Below are 15,715 nucleotides of genomic sequence, written 5' to 3'. Positions count from 1 at the left end.
ATTGGGAAAGGATGTACCATATCTGATCAATAATTATTACTAAGAGATGATTATCTCCTATTCTATATTTTCAAATGAAATCACTGATATTCCTACCTATTAAATTATTATATATTGCATCAACGTATTGTGACTATATAATTCTGTGATTATAATAAATGATATGCCATTACTGATTGTCTGCAATTTTTTACACAAGGAAAATAGGAACATGTGCAATTTCCCATGTGAAGCAGAGTCCAAACCAACATGTAATTTGAGTGAACACAACTCGACCAATGGAGGGTTAAGGGCAGTGGTGGGATTATGAGTAAAGTACCTTAACTACTGAACCAACACTGCCCCTTTTCCTTGAATTGTGTTCAAGGGCATCTTTTCTAAAATGCTACATAAACGCATAAGGCAGAACGCAGAACAAAATAGATGTATTCCACACATTTTCATCAGTAAAAACAGTCCTCCTGAGTTATAGATTATTAGCATCACTGATGTCACAAAGGTTAAACATGCCGGTTCTCAGCAACAGGACAAGCACGCAGGATGACAGCTGGTGGCCTCCTGTAGTGAATGGGGCTATCCAATACATGTGTGCTTGGTAGAGAAAAAAAAAAAAGTAATGTTGTTGTTGTTGGCCTTAGAATATTTGCATGTATAAGTTGCTTCGAGATTGACGTTTTACCGCTAGAAACGGTCGTGTTTGGTGAGAGCCCGGTGTACGTGCGGCACTATTAATCTAGCCTTTGTAATGACTGATTCATTCATTGCGATTCAAATGTACTGATCTTACCGATCGGTGTGCAGGCAGAAGTGTTTGCTGAAACGCTCAAATGTACACCTTCTGTATCTGTAAAATATTGTGGATTTTATACACAACATGTCTCTGGTAGCCTAAATGTCGACACGGAAACAATTTCCTCGAAGCATTGAGAAAGAAAGAAAGCAAGAAAGCAAACATTGTGTTATGTTCGAAGGTTTTTGCGATGTATTGGTTTAGTCTAGTCGCCGTTCCGGAAGTACTGACGTGTTCACGGCGGAACATTACGAGAGGTGGACAGGCAGCGGACAGAGACGCACGGGCAGCACCGGGTAAGACAAGGTATCGGTCCGTTTTTCCTTCCGAAGACAGCCGAATAAGACAACGTTTTAACGTGGCACAGGGGTCTGTAACACAGGCATTCCTAATATAAACGGAGCGTAGCTGGTAAGATATTGATTTCAGACGTTGCTCGTATCGGTTTTCACGGAAGTGAGTTGTCCAGTTTTGTCGCGCTCGTTGGTCGCTGTAGTTCTCCGCCGATATTATACGGACCATCTTTTAAGCACACATGGCTGTCATATGACCCAAACCTAATATGAAGCGGTTTGAACAAATAAAACGTCTGTGTCGAACTGCGTAACGTGTAATGCACGCGTTAATAGTTTGGTTAATGAGCGAGTTGGCTAAAGAACTACATCTCCCAGCATGCCCTGCGGTTGTCCACCAAGCGGAAACGCTCCACACAGCTGCCTGGCTCTCCTAACGAGCAAGTTAGCAAGTTAGCGAGCTGTTTTACTAAGCTGTCGCTGCCGTGTGAGGGTTGTCTACCGACTGTGCGGGTTTTATTAGACAGGTAATCATAAATGAAAACCAAGTGGTCGCCGTAAAGTGCACGTTGTATATATGACAGCTAGCTACATGCCTAGCTGACCCAACGTTATGAAAGTGATGTAGCGAGCTAGTGCTAGTATGGAAGCTAGCCTAGCTGTCCTGGCGAAACTATTTGGAGATGTGTGCATTTATATGTTTTTCTACAGTAACTGTTAACATGTTAGGCATAGGTGATTAATACAACTAGCTAGCTACGTCGCCCAAGTTACATAGGTTACCTGGCTGGAGAAGTCAATAACTTACAGAGCACAGAACATTTACTGGAATGTGATGAGCTAGCAAACATAATGAATCCTGCTAGTTAGGTAAATCGGTACAGCGAGTTAATGCATTAAAGTGGGGAACGCTGGCGGCTTACCAAAACTAAATGTTTTTCAAAATGCATTCATAACGAGTTAACTCTTATGAACTCCTAATCACTCTGAACCATGACCATCAAGGTGTGTGTGTGTGTGTGTGTCTGAAGAAGAGTCCAGGTGAGTAACTGCAGTGTACTGTAGTAAGAGAAGCAGCGATATTCAACTTTGTAATAAAGTCCACAAAGTGCTTCTACAGCTTACATAGCTGATTATGGCCCTCTGATCATTGCTCTTTGTTTTTTTTTAATATATTTATTTGTTTTTGACATTGTCTGAGGTTTCAGGTGAGTACTGTAGTCTACTGGAGGAAGAGGTAGTCAAAATTGCAGTGAAGGTTCCCAGAGAACCAGAACATTTAATCAGCTCCAAAGTGCTTCTGAATTTGTAGGAGGGGGATATATATATATATATATATATATATATATATATATATATATATATATATATATATGCCCCCTCTGTGTTCCTGGACCTTTTTGGTGTGAGATGAAGTGAATATATTAAACAACATGTAGCAGTTATAACATAGTTATAATTCAGTCCTTTAATCTGATCTGCTCCCTCTATGTTCAGACAGTATGTCAGAAGGAGATAGTTCTGGTGAATCCATCCACGGGAAGCCGTCAGTCATTGGAAGCTTCTTTACACGACTTGGACAGGTGAGGCTGCAGTGGTGTACTGAACCCCAAATATCAAGGTGTATAAGGGTTCACGCCATTGCTGACAAGCTACATGCATACGTTACGTATTGACACTACACCGCAGGTAATAGCTTCTTACTTGTCTCCTTTTATGTGAACCTTTGACAGTATAGTGAAATGGTGTCTGTTGTAGATCTATCAGTCATGGTTGGACAAGTCAACTCCGTTCTCAGCAGTGCGATGGGCAGTGACTCTTATTCTGACAGCCATATACATGATCAGAGTGTATATACTACAGGTAAGCGGCACCTGCAAAAACTTCAGTACTTTTCAGTTGACATTGACATGACATTTTGATTATGTAGTGCCAGTCTTCTCAGTGTAGTTGCATGATTCCTTTATGTATTTTAAAGATTGTTTAATTTACAAAGATTCATGCTCAAGAAGCAACCCTAAATAGTGTGAACAGATGCTTTAGACAAAGGTTACTCCTGGTGCCTGTTATTTCCTTTTCAGGGGTGGTACATAGTCACATATGCTCTTGGAATCTACCACCTCAATTTGTTCATCGCTTTTCTCTCACCAAAAGTGGATCCTTCGCTGCTTGATGACCCAGGTCAGTTCTTGCTGACTCTGCTCACTAGCGTAATGTGCCCTGCTACGTTCATACAGAGTCGGCTCCTCAGTACAGGCTTGTGTTGGGACCTGCATGTTAAGAGCCTGATCAGCGGGCAGCGCAAATGTAACCCAAGATCCGTGTAAGTGGGGATCAAGCCCACACTGGAAGAAAAGCTTATTCTTAACCACCTTAAGAGCTGACCAAAAATAGGTCATACGTGGGCTCTACACATATTAAGACTTTTAAGAGGTGAAAGAGCTTTCATGGCCAGAGAGGGAAAGTTACATTCTGAACTTAAGCATTCTGCACTTTATTATTCTTTGGTGACCATTAATGTTGGGAGACTACGGTGTACAATAAGAACGGTTCTGCACTCTCTAAACTCCGTAACAGTAGTAGTTCTGTGGAGGACAAGGCTCTTTTCTTGATTGTGCCTTTAGGCTTACACAAGTGTGTCTCAGGTTTGACACACAGTCTCATCTTTAATAAAGCATTCTGTTAACTGGTAATGATTTGATTCTAGTTTGGTTAAAAATGTTTGCCCTCTCCCCAGTGTTAAATATAATGGAAGCACCACTTCTAGACTGCATTGTTTATTGCCTGCTGTGCAACAAAGAGCTTTGCACTAAAACACTTGGCAGTGTGCAGTGAATGTGATGATGTTAAAAGGGTGGAGTTGTTTTTCCGCAACCAACACCTCGCTGAAATGGTTGTTTCCCAGCATTCTTAGCTGGGCTTTCCCCACTTTGTCGTCAGCTATCGCAAACCTTCCTCCCTCCTCACAGGACTTAAACACAATCCAACAGGGCAGTCATTTAAGACTTGCACTCATCTCTGATGTTTTGCTACGTATGCCTGTAGATGGAGATTACTTGCTTAGTAAAATGTGGGCTCAAAAGGGCAAATATGTTCTTCTGTAATGAAACCTAAGCATGCCTGGTATTTTAACACTGTTCCTCGCTTTCGTACTCATGCACTTCCGGGTTGATAAGTCAGTACCATCATATTAATACCAGATGTACACGGTGTTGAAGATGCATCACAAAACACTTGCTGTTCGCGTTATGATCGATGTGTGGGTGTGCACACCAGATATACATATAAACATCATAAACATGCACTCACACTACATACGTGGCTGCAGAGCATAAGGTGTATTTTTGGTATATGCATAGCTGTTGCTTAATCTTCTCTCACTCCCATGTTGTCACGCCCGCCCCGTTTCTCCACCAGATGAGGGTCCATCGCTACCCACAAAACAGAATGAGGAGTTTCGGCCGTTCATCAGGAGGTTGCCGGAATTCAAATTCTGGTATGTCTTTTGTTCATTGTGGTTGGGCTGCAGTGGCCCTGTCCATACTGAATTCTGTAATCATCACTGCTTGAAAATTCTGTCTGAATTTTGTGATCTGGTGTTTAGAGGAATAGTTAATGTTGCTGGTTGCCCATTGCACCTGGTGCCCAGGTAAAGAGAGGATGAGAACTACGTAGTAGCTGGTCATCAAGCCCTGCATTGTGACACACGTGTGCTTTGTAATTGTCAGCTTTGCTTTGCACACGTGTGAAGACTCCCTGTGCCCCATTCTACGTTTGGGCACACACATGAATATGGAGGTTTAACCCAAGATTAGACCACACCGAGTCTTGTAATAGGATATCTTGTTTTCTTTTTTAGTATATGTATATATGTACAGAGAGATTTGCATACTGGTTTTTAATATATGAGTATATGTATAGAGTGATTTGCATACTGGTTGCCGAAAGTGAAGCAGACCGTGCTGTCTCATTTGCAACATGGATATGCAAAGCTGATTGCAGAGACAGAGACCAGAGCAACTTATTGCTGCAGACCAGAAGTGAGGCGACGCTCATGTTTGTGGCGCTCTTCTGTCTGTGACTTACAGAAAGGAGGCTGTGCTCAGCGTCACTACATACTTAGATCTTTTAGTTTCAAATCCATAAAACCACGTGCATATGTTCTCCTCATCTTTTCATTTACAGTTATTTGGTAGTATTCACGTGCCGTTCTCATGCCACAATATCGAATAAAATGGTTTTTTTTAAATCTTCCCATTATCAATAAATTTTTATCTTCTTAATTTGCTGGTTACTAAGTTCTGATTAAAGTGTAATTCCTTATTCCACTCACTACGTGGCCACATTAACTACTTTAAGCATTGAATTCTATAAGACACTGGGAGAAAAAGTAAAGGTTACCTTATAAACTGCCTTTAAATCACACTTAGTTTCTTTTCCGCTTTCCTGTAGTAGCTACAATATTCCCACAAATAAACATTTATGCAGGTGTAGGTTAACTTTTCTTTCCAGGGTCTCCATATATCCTTTATTGTTTAATTCCTGGCTTTGTCCATGATGCAAAGCATCTGAGATCTCTTGTCGCACCTTTTCATGCTGAACCTGGTGGCGGTTTCAGGCACTCCGCGACGAAGGGCATAGTCATCGCCATGATTTGCACGTTCTTTGAAGCCTTCAACGTGCCAGTGTTCTGGCCCATCCTCGTCATGTACTTCATCATGCTCTTCTGCATCACCATGAAGCGTCAGATCAAGGTGTGTGATTTGTTCGTTCGATGCCACAGCGTATGATGGTGTCCTTGTAATAAACTCTGGGCAGGGCTGTACCTACTGCAAATCGGAATCATGACACTGAACTGGGTTTTTTTTTTTTTTTGCTATGTCTTTAACTTCTCAGTTATCTGTTTTTGTCTGTCTGTCCACAGCATATGATCAAGTATAGATACCTGCCCTTCACACACGGGAAGAGGATATACAGAGGCAAGGAAGACACAGGGAAAACTTTTGCTAGTTAAAATTTCCCACCACTGAAATTAAAGTTGTTGATGAAGAATGGTGCGTAAAAGGGTTGAGGTTTTTTGTTTTGTTTGTTTTATTTTTGTTTTTTAGTTGGTTTTTTTTTTCTGTGGGGAACGAAAAAGAAAACTAGATCTAGGAAAAGAGTTTTGATCCGTGACCGTGTTGCGTTATGGCCTGAATGGGGGTTTTTATGAGAGGATTGTTGCTGCCTTCAAGAAACTGCACCCAGGTTGTGGATGTGTCTGGGAGTCACCTGACATTTGCCAACGAGTGCGGTGCCTCTTTTGCCTTGAACACAGACTCAGTTTGACAGTGAGCACAAACTAAGTGCAGTCATATCTAACGAACCTCCCAAATAGGCTATGCGGCCGTGGCTTCGTAACCTTCACCCTTCCATAGCCATGCACGGGAACTTACCTGTTCATCACTGTTGGTTACAGCTTAACATCTCCTCTCCGATTGTTTGAAAGCGTCGTATTTTTGGGGGGTACTTTTGTCATTGGTACCACTTGTGTTAGTGGTGAAATAGTCAGAATCCTAATTGGCTATTATGGGGCCTGCTTTCAGATTTGTCTCAGCATCAAACGTCAGATTGTCCCCACACGTGTGCACTGGAGTACACATGCTTAGCATTCTTGTATCAAATCAATGTCAGGGGTGTCGGACTTGGTATTCAGGTGCATTGCAAATGTTTCCGTGGAAAAAGGAGACACTGGTGAACTGCAAAGATTTGTAGCATCTACTCTGTAACTTGCCACAAGTGAATCTGAATTTGCCTTTCTTCTTAAATGTGCGGTAGCCTTCTATAGTTTAGTTTTATTTGTATATAGTTTGTCCCTAGTTCCATCCCTCCTAGCAGCTCCTAATTTATCCTCCCATAGTTTCGCTCTTAAATACTCCAAACATGTTTTACGTTTTGAAACAAAGGTTCATTCCATTGCACTGAAGCTTGACTCTCAATAGAACTGGTTGTACATTTTAAAAATATATTGTGATTATTCCATTCCAAACAAAAATATTTCTCTCTCTCTCTCTTCTTTTGCAGAGGAAACATAATGTCCAGGGCTTTAAATAAAACAAATGGATGGAGAGAGTTTAGACCTTTTTTTCCCTCGGTTCTTTTAATGTTCTGGACCCCAACTGCTAATGTAGAATTGGTAACAACATTTTTTTTTTTCTGTCTTTTTAATTTTTTTCCCTTCAATGAGCACTGAAGTTGAGGATCAAAACATTTTTCCTAATATTGTGCATCATGTTTTATGGGGGTTTATATATAAAAATAAATATATATATATATATATATATATTTTTTTTTTTTAAAGGTTAAATTGAGATTTTGTCTTTTTTTCCCCCTTTAGACATGTGATTCCAGGTGTTAAATTCATCTCTTGACATAATGAAAATACATTGGATACTAGAATCGGATACTAGATCTGTACATTTCTCAATGAAGGCATTGCATGTTTTTGGTTTACTTGTGCTGCTGTTCAAAAAATGATTTTAATAACTTACAATGTAAATTTTTCACTCCAAATGCTATTAAAAGATAGTGTCCCGTCACCTGTTCTGTACCAAACTCTTACTTCATCTCTACTGCAGGTATGTACATTTGTCTGTCTGTCTTTCTATTTACATCTTCCTCACATAACTACTGTCAGCTATGTAACTAAATATTGCCATGTTTTTGTTGAGCAATATTTGTTCCAACTATACATTCCTGTTGCCCTGAAACTAAATAATTTTTCATCCCCGATCATTCGGAGGAGTACCAATTACCAGGTCAACATAGACTTGGCTTCACATTTGAAAGTGGAAGAATGAGGTTCTGTGGTGTGTTCATGAAGCTAGTAATGAAAAATGTGTAGCAGACTGAAAACCTTCCATATGAGCGTCTATACATCGTCCTTTGGAAATTCTCACCAGGCTGTTGCAGTAATTTCCAAAACCGCTGGTGTCGGCGTTGGTGTCTCCAGCACACCTGTGCTGGAGAATGCCAGTCTGCATGGTTCACAGGACCACTCCTAAGCTTTCGCGGCATGACCTTAATACAGCCCACCCCTAACACCGTGTCAGGGTGCTTCAATGGAAAACACTGTGAATAAAAGTAGAGACTGAGCCTTGCTGCCTTCAGTGGCACATGTCCAGCTAGAGTGCAGTCTAAAATGAGCAATTCCGAGATAATTATCTATGGCTGCGTTCAGTTTTCAAACCTATTTTGCTGTCTGATTTGGGGTTTGGTTTTTTTCCCTCATATTTGGTTCTTATGAATTGATGGTTCAAATTCATAAATTTCATTAGTATGACTGGAACCACCTGGATAAGAAAAGGTTTTTTTTCTATTCAGTTTTGACTTTAGACACGAAATATCTCCTGGAAAGAAGACATAAGAGAATCTTAGTCATGATGACTTATAGACTTGCTTTAAAAATCATTTCTGATTTTGCTTAGATTTAAGCATTCACATTCAAAAGTTTTAAGAACTGAATTTGCAGAAACATTTTTCTTGCTCCAGTGTACCTGATTCAATTTAGTACTAACCTTCACAAATTGTGACCATCGTGATTTTAGCGCAATGACATTAAAGGGAGCAACACACTGGTTAACACACAGGAGAAAAGTCGACCACCTCATGGATTTTTCCATCTTTGGTTTTGTTAGATGAAAAAAAGGACTGGCTTATGCAAGAAGCATGTATGATGGCCATTCCTTAGCTGGGGCATGTGGTTTGCCCAGGTAAGAATGGCATTATGGACTCTATACATTAGCAAGAAGACCAGAAACCTGGACATTGGCCAGGAGACTGGTCTATGTTAATTGTAATACTACACCTGAAAGCACAGAGCTACAATTGCAGACTGCATGTAACTACAGGGTTTTAGCCTATTCTCATAATTTGAGACCCACAGAATCCTTCTATCCAAAGTTTTACACAAGCTAAAAGCATGCAGTGTTGTTTGTGCTCTCAAATACATAAATCACTTTTGTTCATTAAAGGGATGGTTTGTTTAAGTATTCTGTCACAGTGGGTATGGGACTGTTTGCTGACTCAGAACGACGCAGACAAGACTCAGAATTATGGGCATGAGCAGGCATTTAACCCACTGCTTTTCAAAATGCTATCAACTTAAGTTTGGATTGGAAAAGCAAAAAATAAATAAATAAATAAATTAAAAAAAAAAAAAAAAAAAAATATATATATATATATATATATATATATATATATATATATAATCGCTCACAGCACCGAACTATAGATATGAAACAAAAGATTTGATTGGTTTGATTGGCCCTAAAAAAAAATGTCTTGCTAGAGGATGTGGTGTGATGGCCAAATGGTAAGGCGTGGGTCTCGTAAACCGGCGATCACGGGTTCGAGCCTCGTTCATGCCTTTTAAAAGCCACTTGAGGGGAATGCCACAAAACATTGTCATGGAAGATAACCATAGTCATTGTGGGTTGACATGGTCATCGACTGTGTGCTGATTCGCTCCCTTGTTTCTTGATTTTCGTTGCATGGTCACCACACATGCAGCACATGAGCATGTTGGGGATGTAGCTCAGTGGTACAGCTTGTGTTTTATATGCGTGATATCGTGGGTTCAATCCCCAGCATGTGTTCCTGATGTTTAGGACAGCTGCCCTCTAGAAAAGGTTCTGTTTAGAAGCATAGGGTGCTACACTTTGTGCTGATGCTATCGATAGGGCATGCTCAGCTTCCAATGACGGTTACTCATGAGTCAGAACGAGGCCGATTTCCACCATGAGTCAGAAGGGTGTTGATGTTTTGAGCGACTTCCCCCTTTTCCACTGTGAAAGTTAACGGGCAAGCTTGTAGGAACGTTATGTGTGTGGTTAATGGCCAGTTAAACATTCAGTCTCTGAGGCATGATGGCCAAGTGGCAAGGCGTTGGTCTCGTAAACCAAAGACCATGGGTTCTTGTTTACTCCAAAAATGAAACGGGACATGATCTTATGCTGGCAAACTCTTGACTACATGTGCCTTAAAAAATGTCTTGCCAGAGTCCTTGTACTTCAGTTGTCATCTGTTGCCGTCATGAAGTTCTACAAATGTCAGAATTTGCCTCGCTTCTTCGGTCACCATTGCTTTAAGACATCTAAGGTGCATCGAAGTTTCCTACCTGCGTCAGTCTCAGAATGTACAGAGAATTTTTGTTTCCAGCCACCTTTGCTGAATGAATGAACCTTCAGGACTGCAAAGTCTTTACCACCAAAACTTTAAAGTGCCTCATCTGTGTACTGTTCCTGGCTTGGTTTTTGTACTCTTGAGGCTCTGGCTTGGTGGCTTGGCAGATGACAACTTGCTTAGTCCACTCAGGCGACTAGTTGTTGTGCCTTTCGGAACGTAAAAAGAATACACTTTCCCGGAGATGTAGCTCAGTGTTAGTGCACATGCCTTGCATGTATGAGGGCCTGCGTTCAGTCCCCAGCAATCACCATAGATGTAACCGTGTAGACTGAACCACCCTGCTGAGGAAGCGCACACATATTTCTGGCCAAAATAGCTAACTATAGGTTCATCCTTGTTCACCTTAAGACCTCCAACACAAATGGAGCTTCTTTTGTCAGTGTGGCATTAGCCCAATCTACACTCACTGGCCACTTTATTACTTACACCTTGGTAGTACTGGCTTGGACCAACTTTTGCCTTCAGAGCTGCCTTAATCCTTTGTGGCATAGATTCAACAAGGCGCTGGAAACATTCCTTAGAGATTTTTGTCCATATTGACATGACAGCAGTTCTTGCAGATTTGCCTGCTGCACACCCATGATGTGAATCTTTTATTTCGCCACAACTCAAAGGTGTTCTATTGGATTGAGATCTGGTGGCTGTTGTAACAAGTGGTTATTTGAGTTACTGTTGCCTTTCCATCAGCTCAAACCAGTCAGGCCATTCTCCTCTGACATCAACAAAGCACTTCCACCAGAGAAGTGCCACTCACTGGAGTGTTTCACTTTTTTAGACCATCCTATTTAAACTATAGAGATCGTTATGTGCAAACATCGCAGTAGATCAGCAGTTTCTGAAATACTCACCGAGACCAGCCCATCTAGCACCAGAACAGGTATGCCTAATAAAGTGGCCAGTGAGTGTTGCTTCATCACACTTTGAAGTCACATGAAAATGGTGATTAATTCTGACTAATTCATCCTGTGAAGCTTTTTAGCACATCAAAAGCAGTTTGGGCATCCTGGTTCTCACCAATGTAGTTTCATGTGGCATGCCTATAATCAGGGAACAAAACTATGCCTTCACTACCTCACACAAAAATAGATTGACTAACTCTTTGCAGAGACTTGTGTTTGGATAGTGCTCATTTTAAAATAAAAGTGACATTTCAAACAGCATTTGTTTAAGCTAGGGAAAAATCAAGCAGAGGCAGCAACGTTGACGATACGTTTTATTAAAGACGACAGGACAACCATTTGGAAAAGGATCAATAACAGTTTCAGCAAGGCAGCATTAGATAGAGCCTTCGTTGGGCAATTAGAAGGAATGAACAGGAAAGTCCAGAGTGAAGCTATAGCTCTTTGAGGTCAAGCCAGAACTTGGGCTCTGCATTTGGGTCTGCCCTGTGCCTGCACCTTGGGCTGACAGAGGTCCATCAGGTTTTAGTGGAGCATCACTGGCAGACTGCTGGCTGGTACAGGCAACACCCAAACCCACACTGGAACCCTGCATCTGGGACTGGGCAGTCTGTGCTGAAGGCTGCCATGTACCTGCACCCTGGGGATCCAGAGACCCATAATAAGCACTGCTGGTTTGGGGAACATCACCGGAAGACTGCTGGCTGGTAGAGGTCAAGCCAGAACTTGGGCTCTGCATTTGGGTCTGCCCTGTGCCTGCACCTTGGGCTGACAGAGGTCCATCAGGTTTTAGTGGAGCATCACTGGCAGACTGCTGGCTGGTACAGGCAACACCCAAACCCACACTGGAACCCTGCATCTGGGACTGGGCAGTCTGTGCTGAAGGCTGCCATGTACCTGCACCCTGGGGATCCAGAGACCCATAATAAGCACTGCTCGTTTGGGGAACATCACCGGAAGACTGCTGGCTGGTAGAGGTCAAGCCAGAACTTGGGCTCTGCATTTGGGTCTGCCCTGTGCCTGACAGAGGTCCATCAGGTTTTAGTGGAGCATCACTGGCAGACTGCTGGCTGGTACAGGCAACACCCAAACCCACACTGGAACCCTGCATCTGGGACTGGGCAGTCTGTGCTGAAGGCTGCCATGTACCTGCACCCTGGGGATCCAGAGACCCATAATAAGCACTGCTCATTTGGGGAACATCACTGGAAGACTGCTGGCTGGTAGAGGTCAAGCCAGCACTTGGGCTCTGCATTTGGGTCTGCCCTGTCCCTGCACCTTGGGCTGACAGAGGTCCATCAGGTTTTAGTGGAGCATCACTGGCAGACTGCTGGCTGGTTGAGCTCACACCAGAACCCCCACTGGAAGGCTGCATCTGGGACTGGGCAGAAGATGTCTGCCATGTGCTTGCAAGCCAAGGAGGAAGGGCCCCATTGGAGCTGGTGCAGCCTTTTTGTGCAGCATCACTGGCTGACTGCTGGTTGATGGAGGTTGAGCTAGAACTCATGATCTGCATTTGGGTCTGCCCTGTGCCTGACAGAGGTCCATCAGTTTTTAGTGGAGCATCACTGGCAGACTGCTGGCTGGTAGAGGCAACACCCAAACCCACACTGGAACCCTGCATCTGGGACTGGGCAGACTGGAGGGTAGATGTCTGCCGTGTGCCTGCAAGCCAAGGAGGAAGGGCCCCATAGGAGCTGGTGCAGCCTTTTTGGGCAGAGTCACTGGCTGACTGCTGGCTAGGGGAGGTCGTGTCAGAACTCACAATTGTGCTTTGGCCAGGTATAAAAGGGAGTCTCGATTTCATAACTGGTGCAGAAGCGGACCAGCTGGAACTCTGGTACTGACCTTCATTGCTACCTTGCTGAGAGGTTGAAACCAATGCACCTCCTACAGTCTGGGTTTGGGACACAGGCTTACTTACTGGCCTGGTTTGTGAAGGATGGGGAAGCTGTTGGTAGCTTTCAGGTTGAGGAGGGGAAGCAACATGAGGTTGGGGCTCCTCTGAAGGAAGATGCATTGACTGGCCTGAGGATGGAGCCCAGTAGCCTCCCTGATGTTGATGGGTAGGAGCAGATTGGGCAGTGTACAGCCATGAACTGGTGTACTGACTGGGGAAACCTTGAGCACTGGATACAGAGTCCAAGCTGCCAGAAGACCCCCCATGTAAAGCATCACGCTCAAAAAGGCTACTGGATATCTGGGGGGTGCTTAGGACACTCTCGGAGCTCTGCCCCCAATACCGGGCTTCAACATTACCAGAGGAATCCAGCAGCTGGGGTTGGGATACAACACCAGGAAACTGTTGGCCACCTTGGAACACAGACTGGTAATACCCAGCAGAGCCACTTGTAGTTTGAGCCTCTGAAGAATCCATTTGACTGCTGGAAACACAACTTGGTTGTCCAGTCCGAGTCCGACTGGGTTCAGGACCTTGCAGAGGGAACGCGGAACTACTTTGCATGGATGCAGCACTGGAAGTGGAGCCCTCCACCTTGGTCTGATGAGGAAGGTTGCTGACTTTTTGGGGCTGAGCCATGGAAGCCCATGCTGCTACACTGGACCAATGTGGCACAGGTTTTTTATTCCACACTTGAAGGGGACACAAAAAGAGTGAAGAAGGTTTGCTAAAGAGGCCTGAACATGGGCACAAGGCCTCAATATCTGTGGTCTGATCAATTTCTTACCTCCAAGCCCATCTGTATCCCTTAACAGAAATGCAGCAGCAAGGAATAACCAAAGCCTACATGACAAAAGAGCATTTAAACATGAACTTAATCAACTGTCATAAATAATAGACAAGGTAACACCACAACCTAACCACCCCACAGTATTACCCTCTGCTCCACCACATCATGCCTCTGGACGGGGAAACCCCTAAAGCCAGTGTTACACAGCACTCGCTTCTCACTGTTAAAAGCACAAACAGACATGGGCTCCCTGCCTACCTGCATTCCATTTAAACCTCTCATTAAAGTTGGCTGATAAGAATCACCTGTTCAAACCCTTTTCAGATGTTGTCTAACCAAGTATGGCTGCCCTTTGTTTTTGCTTTGTTTGTGGAACATTTGAATCCATGAAATATCCTTTTCTCACTGTGTTGTATATTTTAACTGTGTGTTTGGGAATATTTTTGGGCCATTGTAATTCCTTTTTTACATCTAATCTTGACGAAGTTTCGATGTAGGCTGGACTTGTGAGGAACACAAAAACATATATTTGTGAGGAAAGAGGAATGATTTTGATCACTGATGTTTGTTTAAATGTAATCTCTGCTGTTACCTATGGGATGATAGGTGCACCAGCGGGAGTTATTCAATGCATAATAACAAGAGCAACTGAGATAGCTGTGTACATCTTTCTTCCAGTATCATATTTTGATATCCATGTTGTCCATGGAAGCAAGTGGAGCTGGAGATCCCTAGCACTTTTTATAAACTTACAGTCCTAGCAGATTCAATTTGATGAAAATTTCCAATTCAGTAAACATCACAAAACGTAAATCCAAAGTCCATGGGTCTGCAGCCAAGAGATTTAGATTGGGCAATTGATTCCAGCTCGTGTTAATCACCAACAGTGTGTTTCTGAGCACAGTGCCACATGTTCCACACTCTTCCTCAAATGCATTTAACAAGTGTTTTCCACATGATTTGTGTTCCATCGGAGGTTTTTAGGTCGTGGCGTGATGGCCAAGTGGTAAGGCGTCGGTCTCGTAAACCGGAGATCACGGGTTCGAGCCCCGTTCATGCCTTTTAAAAGCCACTTGAGGGGAATGCCACAAAACATTGTCATGGAAGATAACCATAGTCATTGTGGGTTGACATGGTCATCGACTGTGTGCTGATTCGTTCCCTTGTTTCTTGATTTTCGTGGCATGGTCACCACACATGCGGCACCTGAGCGTGTTGGGGATGTAGCTCAGTGGTACAGCTTGTGTTTTATATGCGTGATATCGTGGGTTCAATCCCCAGCATGTGTTCCTGATGTTTAGGACAGCTGCCCTCTAGAAAAGGTTCTGTTTGGAAGCATAGGGTGCTACACTTTGTGCTGATGCTATCGATAGGGCATGCTCAGCTTCCAATGACGGTTACTCATGAGTCAGAACGAGGCCGATTTCCACCATGAGTCAGAAGGGTGTTGATGTTTTGAGCGACTTCCCCCTTTTCCACTGTGAGAGTTAACGGGCAAGCTTGTAGGAACGTTATGTGTGTGGTTAATGGCCAGTTAAACATCCAGTCTCTGAGGCATGATGGCCAAGTGGCAAGGCGTTGGTCTCGTAAACCAAAGACCATGGGTTCTTGTTTACTCCAAAAATGAAACGGGACATGATCTTATGCTGGCAAACTCTTGACTGCATGTGCCTTAAAAAATGTCTTGCCAGAGTCCTTGTACTTCAGTTGTCATCTGTTGCCGTCATGAAGTTCCACAAATGTCAGAATTTGCCTCGCTTCTTCGGTCACCATTGCTTTAAGACATCTAAGGTGCATCGAAGTTTCCTACCTGCGTCA

General features: G+C 43.1%; 2 protein-coding genes and 1 non-coding gene across 8 annotated transcripts; 2 read left to right on the top strand and 1 right to left on the bottom strand.

Annotated features, from left to right (window-relative positions):
* Positions 1 to 960: 960 nt before the first annotated feature.
* Positions 961 to 7,661, top strand: rer1 (retention in endoplasmic reticulum sorting receptor 1). Of its 6 annotated transcripts, none has more exons than XM_027011338.3 (8): positions 1,004 to 1,086; positions 2,581 to 2,666; positions 2,842 to 2,946; positions 3,165 to 3,264; positions 4,501 to 4,579; positions 5,702 to 5,837; positions 6,008 to 6,137; positions 7,147 to 7,661. In XM_027011338.3, the coding sequence occupies exons 2-7, from the start codon at positions 2,586 to 2,588 to the stop codon at positions 6,095 to 6,097; spliced, it is 591 nt and encodes a 196-aa protein (XP_026867139.1). In that variant the 5' UTR covers positions 1,004 to 1,086; positions 2,581 to 2,585; the 3' UTR covers positions 6,098 to 6,137; positions 7,147 to 7,661. The 6 variants fall into 6 exon arrangements, with proteins under 6 accessions (XP_035392163.1, XP_026867139.1, XP_035392162.1 ...); XM_027011340.3 differs by having other exon boundaries at positions 1,005 to 1,086; positions 6,008 to 6,062; XM_035536270.2 differs by having other exon boundaries at positions 961 to 1,096; positions 6,008 to 7,661.
* Positions 7,662 to 11,607: 3,946 nt separating this feature from the next.
* On the bottom strand, positions 11,608 to 14,111 carry LOC145652708 (uncharacterized). The gene is made up of 3 exons (XM_081703838.1): positions 14,045 to 14,111; positions 13,895 to 13,950; positions 11,608 to 13,799 (listed from the first exon to the last, which is right to left on the bottom strand). Exons 1-3 carry the CDS (start codon positions 14,062 to 14,064, stop codon positions 11,608 to 11,610), a joined length of 2,268 nt encoding a protein of 755 aa, XP_081559964.1. The 5' UTR covers positions 14,065 to 14,111.
* Positions 14,112 to 14,886: 775 nt separating this feature from the next.
* trnat-cgu (transfer RNA threonine (anticodon CGU)) lies at positions 14,887 to 14,958 on the top strand. Its single transcript has one exon. It is a non-coding gene; the product is annotated as a tRNA-Thr (tRNA).
* Positions 14,959 to 15,715: the final 757 nt, after the last annotated feature.

This window comes from Electrophorus electricus, chromosome 20, assembly GCF_041902795.1.
Source record: "Electrophorus electricus isolate QZ-2024a chromosome 20, ASM4190279v1, whole genome shotgun sequence".
Classification (NCBI taxonomy): domain Eukaryota; kingdom Metazoa; phylum Chordata; class Actinopteri; order Gymnotiformes; family Gymnotidae; genus Electrophorus; species Electrophorus electricus.
This window is presented reverse-complemented; position numbering and strand designations above follow the sequence as displayed.